Source organism: Drosophila albomicans, chromosome 3 (genome assembly GCF_009650485.2).
Source record: "Drosophila albomicans strain 15112-1751.03 chromosome 3, ASM965048v2, whole genome shotgun sequence".
Taxonomy (NCBI): Eukaryota; Metazoa; Arthropoda; class Insecta; order Diptera; family Drosophilidae; genus Drosophila; species Drosophila albomicans.
Window position 1 is genome coordinate 26,606,184 of NC_047629.2, and position 18,198 is coordinate 26,624,381.

An 18,198-nucleotide genomic window follows, 5' to 3' on the forward strand; every position below is an offset into this window, starting at 1 on the left:
CAGATACTCTTTAAAATAAGCAATGCTGTTTATGAAATTTAAGTTATTAAAGTCAATTCAATTTAAATCACTTTAAACTTGGTTGTGTTATTTAAATAATAAAAGTTAATTTTTACTTTTAACTTAATAAGTTTTATTGATATTTATCAAATGTATTTGTACTTGTAATTTAATTTAAATTCAATTTATATTAATTTAAATTTAACATCTTTCTGTCTGTCAAACGTTTCTAAAAAACTATTTGTGGAAGACGCTCACCAAGCGTTAAACGCATAAAAATCGAATGAAAAGCCGAAAATAGAATTCGATTTTGCAAAGTATGAAAAATAAACAACGCAAGCTGAGTGTGGCCAAGTGGCTGCTCAGGAGTTGCTACCACATGCGGCAACAACAACTACAAGATGTGGCATGTGTTGGGAGCGGCCTCATTAGCTGCCATGGATGAGGGGAATGGGGGGAAGGGGGCAGCCATAAAGCAATCAGGCGCGGTATAAACAAATAATATTTTTGCGCGCTGCTGGAAAAATCAGTGTGTGAGAAAAATTCAACACACAAATACACAGCAGAAATCTATATAAAAGCGATTAACAATTTCGATTCGAGGTTGAAACGACCTTGTTGGCTTTCAGTTTCCAAATATCTTGCGTGCGGTTTCCTCTCTTATTTTTTGCCGCTTTCTGATTGACATTGGGGGCCATCTGGCCAAAATCAGCCAAAAAAAAAGTGGCCAAGTTAATTTCGCTAATTGGAGCTTCGCTAAACACAAAAAAAAAAAACAACGCAAGTGATGAAAATCAGAAGCCATAAATAAAAAATACACCCGAAAAATTTCTAATAAGTATGAATATTGCTATTTTTCTCATTTCTGTTGCTGTTTCTGTTTCGGTTTCTTCCCCGTCATTTTTTTGTTGTTGTTTTGCAAAATTTTCACACATCAACAGCTGCCAGCTAGCAGAGAGAATTTTCCTCATTTTCCATTCTCAGCGGATTTTTATGCCAAACATAAAAATGTTCAAGAGAAAGAAGCCAAAAGAAGGCGCAAAATTTTCGCTCCGAATTTTTATGACAAGCCTCGCGACGCGACGCGAGGAGACAGCCAACAAAAAGTGGCAAGCTAAGAGGGGAGAAGTGGATGGGGAGGGGGAAGTTTTGTAGGGACAACTGTGTGTTGCCTTTTGCCAGCTGCCCACTGAAGTGGTGCAAAATTTACGAGCCGCGCCCCCTCAGCAAAACTCAGCTCAACTCCCCCTCGAACCCGTCAATTCCCTAAATCCGAAGCACAGAGTTCAAACCCCCTGCGCCCATTTTATTGAATTTTATTTCTTTCGCCAAAAGTGAAGTGCCGAAAGTCGTCATTGTTGTTGTTGTTGTTGTTGTTGTAGCAGTAGCTGTTTTGTAATTTATTGTTTGCAGTTACGAAATTTATTTCTGTGTTTTTGTTGTAAATTTACAATTTGGTTTTGCGGGCTTTTCCACTCAGCTTTTTTTCTCTTTTTTCATTTGGGGGAGAAGCAGGTATTTCGACTTTTATATGTGAATGCAGAATAGAAAGCTTTTATCCTTCTTCTTCTTCTTCTACTTCTTCTTGCCTGCTTCTTTCCATTCATTCATTCTTTTCGTTTTTCGTTAGAGGCTTCAATTGTACAGCAATTGTTTTTATAACACCAACAAAACACGAGCGGAAGGGGAGGAGAAGGAAATGCCAGAGAAAAAGTTATGTAAATGCCAAACACACACACATACTGAGATGCATGTATGTATGTAATTGTGTGGCCAAAAGTTCGAATGCCAGAAGTCGGAAATAATAAAATTGAAGCGAATACGAATACGAGAAAGAGAAAGAGATGCGTAGCAAGTAAGTTGTACTATGGATGATTCTCTTCTCATTTTGTCGAGTTTTGGGGACATTCGCTTATAGTAGAATGTTTGGCAACACGGTAAAAGGATTTGGTGAGCTGAGTTTCGGTTTAGGTAGAGTTTTGCTAGAGATGCTAGACGGGATTTATGTGACAGGCGGCGGCTTAAATTTAATTTGCCGCAGCGACAAACTGGGAAAAAACGCAATGAAAAGTGGAAGAGACAGAGAGTGAGAGAGAGAGAGAGAGGGAAATAGGGATAACTACTTTGAAATGCAGGCAGCAAGCAAACAAACCCAAAGGACAACGCACAAAGAACATGAGACTGAGACGACAACTCTCTCCATCTCTCTCTCTCACACACACACTCACTGGCAATTGTAACCAAACTCCACTCGAAACTCGGCTCGAGAGTTTTTCGAGGTTTTTTCTGCGAGGTTTTCCTCTTGTTTGAGAGCAACGGAGAAGAAGAAGAAGCAGAAGCAGAAGAGTATCTGCCACCGCAGCCGCAGGCATCGCATTCGGAATTCTTTAATATGCGACTGTGAGATTGAAGCAGGCAAGGGATAAGGCACAGAAAAGGGGGGAGAAGAGAAAAGAGGAGAAAAGAGAACCCGTTGGGCAGTCTCATAATTCGCAGGCTCTATTTCTATTGTTGCCGCAGACGCTTTTATATTTTATTAATAAGACAAATAATGAAAAACCCGCTCGCTCACCCGGAAAAATCATGTTGGAAAAGCCAGCAAGCAAGCAAGCGACCAAAGTCAGAAAGCATTGTGCGACCAAACCCAATCCCAATCCCAATTCCAATCTCAATCTCAATGTCATTCTATCCGTCGAATTTCAATTGTCGACTGTTGAATTCACTTTCCCAACCTCGCTTCAACGTGGCTTTTCCTTAATTTGTTTAATTTATGCAAAATGTTTGCAGCTCTCTCTCTCTATCTCTCTCTCTCTCTCTCTCTAGACGTTGGGCGATAAGCGCCGCTAATTTGTTCAAAGTTGTCGCAAGTTTTTTTTCACGGAACACAGCGTGTTCTCTGTTCTGGTCGCTTTATGAAAATGTTGATGAAAATGAGTTGCAAAATTTTCATTTGCCAGCTCAGTGGCTCGCTCTCTCTCTCTCTCTCTCTCTCTCTCTCTCTCTGTGCGAAAAGTTTCCTCTTCCGAAACAACGTAGAAAATGTATGCATAGTGCTTAAGTGGGCTTAAAGCATACAGCTGATAGCCGATAGCTTAGCAGCTATTATTATTGAATTTTCCTCGCAATGAGATGCTAAAACATGCGGTTAACGCACTTATTAAGTATTCTCATTTATTCAGAATACCTCAAATTATTATTTTCGTGAAACAAACAAATATCTACAGCTTCTATTTCATTTATGCACTTTTTTGGAAGTTCACTGCACAGTTTAATGCTTAAACAAACTTATGTTGAATTAAAATTTCGCTGTTCAAAATATTTTAATCCTCCTTTAAAACTACATTTTTCTTATAAAAAATGCTTTAAGAGATTATTAAATTTCGTTTGACTTTTCTTTTGAACATTATTACCATCATTTCCTACTCGTTAAAAATTCTTTCAAATTATTTACTGAAACAATTTGAATTGTTTATTCTACACTTTTAATTATAACTCAATTGATCAATCAAGGCAATAATGTCTTCTCTTTCCATTTATTTCACTTTGACTTTACTATTAAACAACACACTCGTAATAATTTACTAAATCTTCACTTAAATTGAATTGAAAGTCACTTTCATTGAAATAAAATGCAATGAATTAGTATCTGTTAAATTACAGCCAATTTAAAGCTTTTAGTGTTTTCAATATTCACAATTTGTTTACTTTTCCAAAAGGAAAATGCAGTAAAGCTAAAGTAAAATCCACATTTTACTTATGAAATTAGCTGCATATTCTTTAGAAGAACCAAAGAACCGGTTTAATCCGCTTTAGAAATGCACTTTTAACTCAGTAAAGCTTAAATCGATATAATATATTTCTTATTTTATTATGAATTTAAGTCATTTTTTTTGTAAATTTTCCATTACAAACAACAAACAGCTCAAACATAATACATGAGAATATATTCCAAATATGAAATTTTTTTAAAAATTGCTTTTATAATTTAAATTATAAAACTACACTTTTCTAAAAAGTTTCACAAGCAAGCGAAGACATTTCAGTAATAATAATAATAATAATAATAATAGATTAACTATTTTCCCAATGAGATACTTTTTCTAATAATATCTCACATGCATATATAACTTATAATATATACAGTATGTCAAGAAACTCTTTACACACTGAAAAAAACACATATTTTTTGACTTTGCATGCAAAAATAACGCCTTTAGTTATTATTTTTCAATATTTTTTTAATGCAGATCTATTATTTAGCAAATTTCAAATTAGTATGTACAAAAATAAAAACAATATAACGAAAGGGAAAATTTTAAATCAACAAAATATAAGTTTACACATTTTTGACACTGTCAAGAAAGTGTTTACACACTTTAGTTTTCGATTCTGTTTTGTCCTATTTTTCGAAAAAACTGTACTTTATTGTTAACTATGTTTTTTCACTATTCGCTATTTTTGCATTCCTTTTCATTCAATTGCAAAATTTTGCTACGCACTTGTCAAAAAGCTGATTTTTAAATTATTTAACATGACTGGAGCTAGATTGACTTATGAAGTTACCCAATTGACTTATTATAGTCACCAAATTGGAAAATCTGTAGCTTAGCTAGTGGAGCTACTTGGGGTATCGCGAAAAATAATTTATAATGCTCCAAATCGAGCCGAAAATGAAGAAAAACGGGAAGCAAAGTGTGGAAATGGTCGAAAAATGGATATTGACGAGCGAGCATACCGCCTTAAAATGGGCAAGGTTCGTCAAAACCCCCAAATTTTGATCAGGACCCATGCTAAGGAGTTGGAAGAAGGGTGTGACACGGTCAATTCACATGAAATCGTCCGCCAACTAATTCTGCGGAGCAAACACTCTTCAACCGTTGCGCGTAAGAAGCCGCTGGTTTCAAAAGTAAATGATGAAAACGCTTAAATTTTGGCTTTTAACATGAGAATCATGCCGGACAACTATTGGGATGGCGTCGTATTCTATGTCCAAACCAAAAAAATGCTATACTACAATGATGGACTAACTAGAGTATGGCACAAGCCGTTAACAGCCTTACATCAGCGCAACATCATTCTGACAGTAAAATTGGGAAAATAGTATTTGTTCCGCAGAATTAGTTGGCGGACGATTTCATGTGAATTGACCGTGTCACACCCTTCTTCCAATTCGTTAGCATGGGTCCTGATCAAAATTTGGGGGTTTTGACGAACCTTGCCCATTTTAAGGCGGTATGCTCGCTCGTCAATATCCATTTTTCGACCATTTCCACACTTTGCTTCCCGTTTTTCTTCATTTTCGGCTCGATTTGGAGCATTATAAATTATTTTTCGCGATACCCCAAGTAGCTCCACTAGCTAAGCTACAGATTTTCCAATTTGGTGACTATAATAAGTCAATTGGGTAACTTCATAAGTCAATCTAGCTCCAGTCATGTTAAATAATTTAAAAATCAGCTTTTTGACAAGTGCGTAGCAAAATTTTGCAATTGAATGAAAAGGAATGCAAAAATAGCGAATAGTGAAAAAACATAGTTAACAATAAAGTACAGTTTTTTCGAAAATAGGACAAAACAGAATCGAAAACTAAAGTGTGTAAACACTTTCTTGACAGTGTCAAAAATGTGTAAACTTATATTTTGTTGATTTAAAATTTTCCCTTTCGTTATATTGTTTTTATTTTTGTACATACTAATTTGAAATTTGCTAAATAATAGATCTGCATTAAAAAAATATTGAAAAATAATAACTAAAGGCGTTATTTTTGCATGCAAAGTCAAAAAATATGTGTTTTTTTCAGTGTGTAAAGAGTTTCTTGACATACTGTACATATAATATAATTATTAACTTCATGTTGTATTGATTTTTATTTTATTAATATTTCAATGAACTTCATCTCCCAATAGGTAAACATGTTTAAAAATATAGCATTAACTTTTCAATTATAATAATATATAATAATAAGCTACCACAGTATTTCCATTATTATTATTATTATTATTATGTTATTTCTCTTTCCTAATAGGTAGATCTTTTTAAGTTTGCAGAGATAATAATAATACAATAATACAATTGTATTTTTTCTAATAATTTTTTATATGAACTTTCTTCATCTATTTTAAAATTTTACTTCATTTTTCAAACATTTAACAATAAGAGCACAATTGCTTCAGTGATTTTCTCATTCTGTGCTTCCTTTGACTCAACACCAAAGTAATCATGTTGAAACATGTCAGCATTTCACACAAATCGATGGCAACACTGTTTCGCTTTGCTTCACAAGTTCACAATTCACAACAATTCACAACTCCAAGTGGGAAGGAAACTCACCTTGTCTGCCGTGTGTGCGTTGCGCCGTCAAGTTGGCTGCTGTGTTATCCGGTGGACGATGCGGCAAATGCTGATACTCGTAATCGTAGTGTGACGACGACTGTTGAGCAGCCGCAGCAGCAGCGGCTGCAGCTGCAGCGGCGACTTGCAAATTCTGTTGGTTTTGATGCTGCAGCGTTTGGCTGTGTGATCCTCCTCCACCGTTGCCGCCTGTCGCCAGGTGGCGTCCTGTCATGGGCAGTGTGCCGGGGCAGGGTGAGTGCGGGAGGGGGCCGCCGCCAGTGTCGCGGCAATCGAGCGTCGACTCATACTCATAGGGATTCATTGTGGTCGACTCCAATGGACATTCGTCGTCGTCGGTGTCGGTGCCACCGTCGTAGAGATTGTCCGTGTGACGGTATGCGTGATGTTGATTCTGCTTTGAGAACTTAATTTTGGCGGCTTTTTGTTGTGGGGCCCAGAAAGCCGACACTCCACACGGACAGAGAGAGAGAGATAGATAGATAGATAGAAGGATAGATGGTAGATGAGAAGCGAAGAGAAGACAAGTTTGTTTTCTTTTTTTTCGTGTTAGCGAGAATAAATCCACTCAACTCACTCCTCCAAGGAGCTCTTGTTGTTGCTCTTTCGATTGTTGTTGTTGTTCAGCACTTCACTTTTATTTTTATTCTTGATTTACAACATTATATTCCACATTCAATTGCGACTGTGATTGCGATTTTTATTTGTATTTTGTGCACATCTTCTCCTTTTTCTCTGATTTTGTCTTTTTCACTTTGGGCACTTTTCTTTTATTATTTTTCTTTTTGGTTGCCTGCTTCCTTCTTATTTTATGCGGCCAATAAAATACATGAAGTATGATGCGAGGGGATCAGGGACAACGATTTCACAATATTTGTAAAATTGATTTTGGTTTTGCAAATTTTTGTGTGGCCAATTTCTTGTTGCACGAAACACACACAAATTGAATTGAATTGAAACAAAAACACACGCGAATCAAAATGCGAAGCGAGGACACGCAAAAACGGCGATTGAAGTATGAAGACGATGTATGAGCACGGACAAGAAGTCAGGACAAGAGACAGCGACTAAAACACGTACACTCACACATACAGGTGCGAGACAAGCGGTAAATTTTTGTGTAATTTGCTTCAACTTCAACTTGAACTGAACGTCGACTTCGAGTTCGACTTCGACGGTCGTTTGTTGTTTGTTTGCGCGACGGCCGCGTGACGTGCGGGTCGGCTCAAATGCGAAGTGAATTCAGCGAGCGACGATTTCAAACTAACTTTGCTCCGAGCTAAATTTTTCTGTATGCACGCAGAGCAGCTAGAGCGAGAGAGCACAAACGAGAGCGCGAGCCTTCGTTCAGTTTCGCTGCCGACTGGCTGCTGAGAGAGCGTATCGTTGAGAGAGCACGAGCAGAGCGCAAGTGTCGTGGGAGGGCCTCAGATGCTGCGTGCATTGTTGTTGTTCTACTGGTTTGACGAGTCGATTGGCGCTGAGCAAGTCTTTGCGCATGACGTCGCTGCCGACGCCGACTAACGCTGGCAGCGCTGTCGCCGACAACACCACCATTCCTGTGCAGAGAGAGAGCCATTGCTAAAGAGCGAGGAGTGTGTGTGCTTAACGAAACTCTGCCGAAGCAGTTTTGAAGGTTTAAAAAGTGCGTTCTCAAAGTTTGTTGCCAAATTCATGCAGCCAGCAGCGTAGCGCAGGGGAAATGTTTCACAGAAGGAGTAAAAGTTGTAGTACAAGTATGCGGGTGGGGGTTGACCATTGCTATTGTTGCTTCGGCTGCTGCTGATGCGTTTGCAGCCGTATTACGCGCAGCAGTTTCGTTCAATTTTATCTGCTTATCTGCTGCTAATGCTGCGACTGTTAATCGCAACTGTTAACAGTGCTGTAATAACAGAGCGGGCGTCGCAACGCCTGCAGTCATTTACATTGACACTGTTAACTTGCCATAATGTTAGACAACATAATTGGCTGCTGTTGATGATGATGAAATAAAAATTCGGAGGGAACAGAGAATTTTCAAATGGTTTTTGCTAGTTTTTTTATGAAATCGGTAAAAGTAATAAAAAGGAATTCATTATAAGTTGTGAATACTTTTCAACAGCCAACAACAACAAGGACAAGCATCTCTGAATTAGAAATGAAATTAGTTTTCGCACTTTGCAATGAATGCATATTTCATTACTTAATTACAGTTTGGAGAGCACCATTCACCTTTTTTTTGGAGGGTGGGGGATGAAAACAAAGCAAATCTCGGACAAAAAACAGCTTGAACTCAAAAAACGGAATTAGAAACAAAAAATTCTTCAACTTCATTAACGCTGCAGTAAAGTTTTCGATTCGATGCAGCGAGTGGAACAACCGAAAAACTTTGCTTAGCGTCCAAAAAATTGGGGGCGCGAGAGGCGAGAGGGTGAAAAGTTTAAAGTGCTGACAGTGAGGTTGTCATTTAGCGCCACAGCAACAACAACAACAACAACAAAAGTAATATACAGTATATGTATGAATGTAGGCAACCCTGGCGCACAGTGTGTCCAAAACTCTGAGCTAACGAAGCAAACAGACAATGGACAGGCCAGCAAAAAGAAGAAAGAAGCAGAAAATTGCGTTATAAGCAAAGTAAAGGACATTTCGCTAATGGCTTAACTTTTGAGCAGGTTACCGTTAGCATAGCCGAGAAGGGTGTGGGCGGAGGGGAAGGGAGAGGGACAATCCACATCCGTATCCACAAGCTCGTGTAGCGGAAGTTGTTGCTGAAGCGCTTTTGACAGCTTTGAAGCAAAGCAAAAGAAGAAGAAAAAGAAGAAGCAGTAATAGTAGAAGAAGAAGCAGCGTTTGGACTTCTTTCAACGGAATCTGGCAACGCCGCATGACGCGACACGAGCCTGAAACTGAAATTATTTGCATAGGACCGACTGCTTCTTCTTCGTTTTCTACTCTTCTTCTTCTTCTTCTTCTGGCTGTCGATGAAAAGTCAATTTCCTGTTGTGTTCAAAAATGTTGAGCATTTGGAAGAGTCGAGTCGAGTCTAGACGAAGTGGAACGGGAACAATTCGCTTGCAACTGACACATTGCAAATTATGCCACAAAAAACTTGAAGAAAGAGCCAACGAGCGTGAGAAAGGGAGAGAGAGAGGGAAAGGGGGAAAGAGATTCAGCGACATTTGACATTCGACATTCGAATTGAAAGAGGTCACGCAGAGTGAGCAAATTGTCGTATAATAATAGTAATTTCTTATATCAGAAATACCATTCCATGACAAAAAAGCGAGACGAGTCAACAATCAGAATGCATTACTGTATTTTAAAATATTTCGAAAGAATTTGACATACAAGTTTGGATTGGATATTAATAAAATAATGTTAATTTTGTAGAATAATAATTTCTATAAAGTAACACAAAATTAATGTAATCAATACCATGAAAAATTAAAAAAAAAACATTGATTGAAAAGCATTAGTAAAAAATAAAAATAGAGAACGTTATAAATTCATCAGATAGTACTAAATAATGTTATCATTAAAAAAACAATGTGTTATCATTAAAAAATCAATGTGACTGAAGGATAACTATATAACGCTTTTTTTATATTCATTCTTATTAGAAAATAAGCACTGCTATTTCAATGAACAAATCTATATCTGAGTAATTGATTTGCTTGCTTATATTGTTGATACTACATACAAACTTTATATTTAAGCAAAAATTTACTTCAATTTGTTGTTTTGTCTACGCATCTGTGGAAATCTTTTTGTTCGATTTTTTTTAATATAAAATAAAATCTATTTCTTTTATAATATTTTTCAACTATTCAAGCGATTTCTTTTCATTCTTCAATATAACGACCTTGTCCAGACTCGTTCTCAATTATGACTCAGTCAGCACAATAAGTTTTACAGTGCAGTAAAATACTTTGTTTATTGTATAAGTATTGTGTTAATTGAGCGATCTTTCTAAAACTTTCAGAACAATTGCACAAGGGCAAGTAATTTAAATAGCGAGCTTATTTGCCAGCTTATAATAAAGTCCATTAAGAAATTTCATTATATTCGTTAAATATGTATTCCATAATATTGAGTGTTTAGTGATAGTACTATAAAAAATGTAAGAAATTTCCCTTTACGTTTTTAAATATTTTTTTTTATAGTTTTCAGTTTTATGTCAAGGGAACAGTTGCTTTCCCATGCATTCTCAACATTGTAGTTGTTATTCATTTACAGTTGCAAAATAAAAACTTGCTTCTAAATTGACTTCCCGTTTATTCGGAGGGAACAGCTCAAATTTCTATTAAAAAAGGCTTCCTCTTCCTCATCCTGATGTCGAGTGGACGACAGACTTTTCGCATTTGTTGCATTTCAGCTTCATTTTGCAATTACTTACTCGCTCCATCTCGTTTGCACATTGTTTCGTTCTCTCTCTCTCTCTCTTTCACATACCTATACTAAGTATCCTGTTAAAGGACAAACAGTGCTCCCTTGTCTTTTGGCTTGCACTTAAAGCTTCAGTCACGAAATTTGATCAGCACTTAAAAGAGAGAGAGAGAAAGGGGAAGGGGAAGAGAAGCAAAAAATGGACAATGACTTTAAAGAGATGCAACAACAAGTGACCAATATTGTTGTTTGTTTGTTTATTGTTGTCGTTCTTGTTGTTGTGTTGCTCGACTCTTGACCCGAAATCATCAACAGCTTTGAACTCTCGAACTCTCTCGAGTGGGCCAACGTTGCGGCATTTCCTGCGTCAATTTTCACAGTAAAAAACAACAACAGCAATTCGAACGGGGGGGAAAATGCTTCGAGAGGCAATGGCATCCATTGGAATGCAGGTCATTTAGGGTGCTGCCAGAGCCGCCAGAGCCTCTGGAGTATCGGCCGCGTCAAGCGGCTCATTTTGCAGGCCATTCTGCTGTTGCAACTGAGTGTGCCATATACTCTTCACATATGGCATATATATGCAATACATAAGAGTGTGCTCGTCTGTGAGATACCCGCTACCCATTTTGAATAAAAGCAAGATACTACAAAAATACTAAAAATATGCCTAATGTAAAGCAAAATATTGTGGTATTAATTTTAAAATATACCGAAATAATATACTACAAAAATACTAAAAATATACAATATGCAAATCAAAATATTGTGGTATTAATTTTAAAATATACCTAAATTATATACTACAAAAATACTGAAAATATGCCTAATGGAAAGCAAAATATTGTGGTATTAATTTTAAAATATACTGAAATAATACACTACAAAAATACTAAATATACAAAATATTGTAATAATCATTTTAAAATATGCCAAAATAATATACTAAAAAATACTACAAATATACCATATATGGAAAACAAGATATTGTTTTAATAATTTTAAAATATTAAAAAAAAATATATCTCTATCTCTGAGAGTCTCTGGCATCCAGGTGATCATACGGACAGACGGACAGATAGACAGACGAACACACAGTCGTCTCGACTGTTGACGCTAATCAAGAATATATGTACTTTATGGGGTCGGAGATGCCTTTTTCTACCTGTTACATACATTTCCTGCCGGCACAAAGTTATAATACTCTTCTACCCTATGGGTAGCGGGTATAAAAGTATACATATGTATATTCTCATTGATCGAAGTGCACGCAAAACATTTTTGCATTTTCCACGAGGCGGGCATAAAAATTGAACAGGACGCAGAGCGCACAGCGGGAAATGCACAGCGCAGTTCGTTAAGTGGAGTTGTGAGAAGCGCAGAGAAGAGCAGCCAATGACAATGACTGGCAGGCACTTTATGCCCTGGCCGAGTGACCTCTCACCTCACCCTCACCCACTCCGCTCTCCTTCCCCTACGCCCTGGTGAAGCCAACAAACGACAGCTTGTAAGAGAAATAAAATTACGCGAGATATTGAATTACGCGTTTTAAATTAAAAAATATTTTCGCGATTGCATTTAACGAAAGGCGAACTAATTAAAGAGGATTTCTCTGCTCTGGCTCTGCTCTGTTTGATGCTCCTTTCGCCTCTTTGCCTGTTTGGCAAGTGTTCATGTCCATTGCCAGCTTGGCGCAATGCAATTTGCGAGCTGCAAATGAAGTTGAAGTCGTTGACAAAAGTGGAAGGGCAAAGAAAATGGGAATGAGAAAGAGATGATAGGGAGACAGAGAGAGAGAGAGAGAGAGAGAGAGAGAGAGAGAGAGAGAGAGAGAGAGGAAGAGAAACAGAGGAAGAGAAACAGAGAAAGAAATAAACAGCGACAAAGAAAGAAAGAAAGTACAATAGCCTAGGTTTGAACTTGCAAATTAAAAAATGGCATAAATAATTAAAAGCGAACATTAAAAACACGAGCTTCTCAATCAGTTTTCTAATTTTACATCAATAAAATGTTGGAAACTTAGAATTAGAAGATAAATTAAAAAATGTAAATAAAATATAGAGAAATCCAAAACAAAATTCCAACTTATTTCAAAATCTTCGAGTAAAACCGAAAGGTTTTCATTCCTGCCTATCAAAATCATATTTAGTTTATATATATTTTAATTGTTATACCCGTTATCCATAAGGTCGAAGGGTATTATAACTTAGTGCTTGTAGGCAGAAATAGTCCGTATCAACACCTAGATGTCAGAGACTATAATAAATAGAGATATAAATTTTACTCTACAGCACTTGTTATGTTTGCATACAGATCAAGTTTGCTGAAAATTTTGCCACGACCACTTTCGCCCCCACAAAACGGAAATATTCGACAGCAAGCGTAATTTTGAATCTACAATCGGTTTTCTTTGGTACATAAAAATAATAATATCTACAGTTTTTATGATTCCAGAAAAATTCCTACTTACTAAGGGTCTTAGTTGTTTAGGCTGATAATCTGGTATATTTAGTACCCCATGGTATATTTTGAACAAAGTATCATATCAAAATAGCTTTCGGTATATTTTAGTATTTTCGCGGAATAATAATTTGGTATATTATAAGAAAAATACCGCACTGTTTTGCTTTTGATCAAAGAGTGTAGTTGGTATTTTACAGTCGAGTACACTCGACTGTAGTTCTTTTACTTGTTATATATATTTTTCCACCCTTTTCTTAGAAAAAGGAAATAATTCCTACTAATTATTAGTAGCTAATGAAGTTAAAGTTAGCTTACAAACAGGAATAGGAATAGCGACAACTTTCTTGAAGATTTCAATTTCCATTTGCACATTTCGATATGTTATTTTCTCCCCATATCCGCATTTCCATTCACCAGTTTAGACTTTGCCCGTAAAATTGCCATTGAAGTGCAATTCCTTGTAAATGCTTTACGATTTTACATTTTTTGCAGCAATTTAAGCGTCGAAAGTCGTAAACAAAGATACGATTTTCCAAAGCGCCCGCGATGGGGGAATCGACAATTAGAAGCAGCAAGCAGAAACACGTGTTGGAAAACGCATTTCAATTTTCACCCCCGTCATTTTTCCGATATATGCAGATCCGGATTGAACTTGCCGGCATTGAGCAGCTGCCACTTAGACAAAGGACGCCATATGATTGAAAGAATTACGAGCGAACCAAGTGCTCAAGTGATGATGATGACGACGACGACGACGACGACTGTGACTCCACCTCAAGTTGCAACTGCAACTGTGGCATTCCCCGGGGAGTGTGTGTCGGAAACTGCGGGCGGGCAAAGCCAAACAAACAATGCATCAATCAATAAAGATTTCCGCACCTAATAAGCCGCAGACAAGCGACGATTGGGGGCAAAGGAAGGAGAAGGAGGAGGTGGAGGGAGCAAAGCGGAAGACAGCTGTGTGTGTGGTTGCTCCAAGGCCATCAATGACGCTGCCAACCAATTAAACGCCAATAGTCGCTGGCAATGCCTTCCGACCGAAAGGTGTTAATCGAATTACGAGCCAAACTCTGCTGACTACGACTACGAGAATATCTGTGAGTGGTGCAACTGCAACTGCAACTGCAACAGCGTTGCACGTGGCATCTGCATCGTTCTGAAATGTCGTTGCCAGACATTTCCATATTTTCAAATTTGAATTTTCTATTTCGACAAGGAGAAGCTAGAGTTAAAGTTGGAGCAAGAGTTGTTGCAGTCTCGCATCGTTTATCAGACGACACTTTGGAGTTGCTCCACCTCCTCCTCCATCTACATCTCCTTCTCTTCGCTTCTCTGATGCGCTCGTAAAGAAAATTACACACATGTGTGGCTTTTTCCACCAACCCAATTCAAAGGGGGAAAGAGACAAGCTGCCAGCAAACACACACAATTCAATGCTGATTCGCAAAAGCTGATGCTGAAGCTGGAGTTGGAGTTGCAAATGTGTCGCTTCGTTTGGCTGCATGCGTAAAATTTGAAACACGTTAATGTCTGGCTGCATTTTAGCAATTTTGTGGCGCAGACAAAATTCACAAAGTGATTCGGGACACTTGCCCAGAAAACCAGATGTACTATGAGTAGCAGCCGAAACAGTCTTTTGCCGACAACCAACTGAAGTGAACAGAGTGAACAGCTAAAAGTGCATTCTGCAATAGGCAAGCGTCTAGTATCTCAGCTGCTTTCAATATTCATCGAGTTGGAAGCTGCTGCTGTCTTAATTTTTGAAAGAAGAAAAGCATTGAGGATCTCTTTTGAATTTCAATTCGTTGATTACTTCATTCTGAAAGAATTCTATATGGTTGCTTTATTCTTTACGTCCTTGGAGAAGTCAAAGATACAAAAGTATCTGATGCAATATTTATATTTGTCTTATTTTATATTCATACAATTCTTCAAGTAACTATATTATGAATTTCAGCTGAAGAAAAGAAACGAAGATCACTTTTAAAGTCTTCTAAATAGAACTAAAAATGGATGAAAACATTCAAATCCAAGAGACTTATCTGTCTTCATATATTTATGCAATTATTTAAAGTGTAAAGTAGGCAAAGAAAATAAACGAAGATCATTCTTTTGAAGTCGAATTTGTTCGTCTGTACAAATACTTCAAAGTTATTTTGAAGTTCTGTCTTCCAGTGCAAGATACAAAAGTATCTGAAGCACAAATGTCCCTTATCTTCAGAATCTTTAGGACACCTTCTGTTCCTTCTACATTTTAAATTCAATCGAAAATAAATTAAAATGTTCATCTTATATTTATTTTAATTCAATTTTAATTTTTTGAAGTATAAAAGTCAGTCTAAAGAAGAATTTTTTCAAAAAAGAAGAATGATTCTTAAGACGGATTTATTTATCTCATGGTATCTAACTCTGATCGCTCATTCAAAAGCAATTCTCTGGCATTAGTTATACTCTATTATTTGTCAAAATAGTTTCAATTATCCCACAAAAAAAACAAACAAATAAATCTATCACAAAACCAACCCACTCTTCAGTCTTGCATTTAAAGTAATTCCCCAGGGTTGACTCATAAGCTGACTGCCTCACCTATTTTGGGAGGTGCTCGGAATGCTGTAAAAATGCAAATTGAATGACTTCAATGGCACCTAGAGTCAGTCTCCAGTTTCTAGTCTCAGTCACAGGGGCAGGCTTAAAAGATTGAGAGGAACTAGAGAAAGGAAGGACCTTCTATGGATGGGACCACGTGGTTGCTGTCAACATTGCAATTACGAAACAATTTCGACAGCATGTTGTACGAATTGGAGAACTGAAAATAGAGCTGCCACATTGCTTGCCACATTGCTTGCCACACTGCTGACTGCCACACTATATAGTATATATTCTTAAGGGCCACACACACGCATATTGATCGTCATCGAGATGGAGGCTGTCAACAAAAGATGAAAAAGCTGCGGAATAAAAGTTGAAATGGTTGGCATAAAATTATGTAGATGCAAACGAAGGCGAAGGCGAATTCGAATGCGTCTGCTCTCTCTCTCTCTCTCTCTCTCTCTCTCTCTCTCTCTCTCTGAGGCGTTTTCAACACCTTTCGGGGAACTCACGCTTCATTTGCATGTAACCATGACGCGACAACACATGCCTCGAAGACCACACGACCACCACGAGTCAGCGAGGCAGCGACATTCCCTCCTCCTCCTCCTCTACTGGGTGACAACCGCAAAGTAAGACCGCATATATCAGAAATAATAATAACCCCCAAAAACCTGCCATTGGCCTGACGACAATCGAATCGTTGCAAATATTTTGTCGACTAGAATTTCTCTCCCTCAGCTCCGCTCCGCCTCTCCTCCTTCTTCTGCCACTAACGAGGATGCAGCTGCATATTTTGTCAACTATGCGAAAGGATATGCCAATGCCAAAAGGGTTTTTGCCAGACCAGACGACACATCTGAGGTGAGTGACGAGTGGAGTCGCATCGAGTCGCATCGAATCGAGTCGAGTTGAGGCACCTAAGCACTTTAACGAATGTGTCCTCGTTCAATCGAATGCTGATGTCTGTCAGGCCAAAAAGGTGATAAGCAATTCGATTTGCCGCCCTCCCATTTCTATTTCTCCTTGTTAAAGTGGATGCTATTTGCGTGCTTCAAGCTTCAAGCGTTGCTGAATGCGTTTGCACTTGACTTTGGTAATTTAGAGCAACACAAACCACAAAATGCATAAAAGCATATTTCTAATATTCAAATAAAACTATGAAGGATTGGAAAAGGTTGAAATAGTTAAAAAGAAAGAATTAATGTACAAATAAAGAGATATCTAGTAAAATCGAGAAAATCTAGAAATGTAGATAGCAAATCTTGATTAAGAATTTTGTTCTAATGCATTGAAAATTTATAAATTTTTGATCTTTTGTTCTTAATTTTGAGATTTTACGTTCTTGACCTTATTTTTACAGGTTCGTAATATCAAATTATGCTTGTGTGATTTGTCACTTAATCACAAATTCTTGTAGAAATGTTATCATTATTACATGCACAGTAGAAAAACAAACTATAACTTAAAATAATTGATATTAACGTCTAATATACAAAAACTTGTACTCCAAGTTTTATATCTCTATTTTTGGTGGTTCAAGAGATTGACTTGTTTATACACGCGGACAGACAGAACGACGGATTTAAGTTAAACACACAAAGCACTATTAGCTGTAAATTTAACTTGAAGAAAACAGAGCATCGTGTAGTCAAGCATTCTATTATTCAGCTCTCGTATCTTTAGCTTGCTTTCATTTATTAATTATGACTTAATTTGTTTATTCTGCGCTTTCGCAAATTGCTTTTTCACTTGGAGCAGTGAAGAGGATGCTTTGAATATGCATTAAGCGAGAATTAAATACGAACATGAGTTAACTTATGGATGTTGGAAATGAGCATAAAATGATGATGATTGGTGGGCCAATTAGTTGCCACCAAAAAGGGAAAGAAGAGAGGAATCCTTCATCAGTCTTTTTCTTTTTGTGCCGAGCGCTTCATCAAAAAGTGCTCAAACGGAGTGAAGAGACAAATGACCAAATGCAACTGCAACTGGAGCAATGGCGATCATCAACAAGTTCATCAAGTGTAGCTGATGATGAGGCTGAAATGGAGGTGGCAGAAGTTGTGGAAGCTGTGGCATCCATAAACGTTTGTTGATTACCCGCAGCCTTGCCACAGTTTCGCATGCAGCATCCAAAAAAAAAATAAAGAGGGAGAAAAAAATGTGCAAGTTATTTGCATTTGCTGCTGGATCTGTTACACTCGAAGAGTCCGCGAATCCAGCGAGGAGGCTACATCTATATTTTTTCGTTTCCTTTCCTTTCCTTTGCGTTGCGTTGCCTCGGCTTAGCTTGCGGTGAAAGAGAAAAGTGTTTGGCGGCCATCGCGGCGATGGCAAAAAGCGCAGAGTGAACTGAGCAAAATGGCAGCCATCCTCCTCCACTCCTCCCCGCCTTCCCGCCGCCCCCCAATCTGTCCCCCCTCTGAA

The 18,198-nt window shown here is 37.6% G+C and overlaps 1 protein-coding gene across 5 annotated transcripts in view; it reads right to left on the reverse strand.

The window, feature by feature from the left end:
• Positions 1-7,606, reverse strand: part of LOC117567867 (teneurin-m) — a 145,863-nt gene extending 138,257 nt beyond the window's left edge. For all 5 annotated transcript variants that reach the window (XM_052004190.1, XM_034248135.2, XM_034248134.2 and 2 more), the window contains exon 1: positions 6,331-7,606. In XM_052004190.1, coding sequence (XP_051860150.1) covers positions 6,331-6,655 — 325 coding nt within the window. In that variant the 5' untranslated portion in view covers positions 6,656-7,606. The remainder of the gene's footprint in view (positions 1-6,330) is intronic.
• Between the last annotated feature and the right edge of the window lie 10,592 nt (positions 7,607-18,198).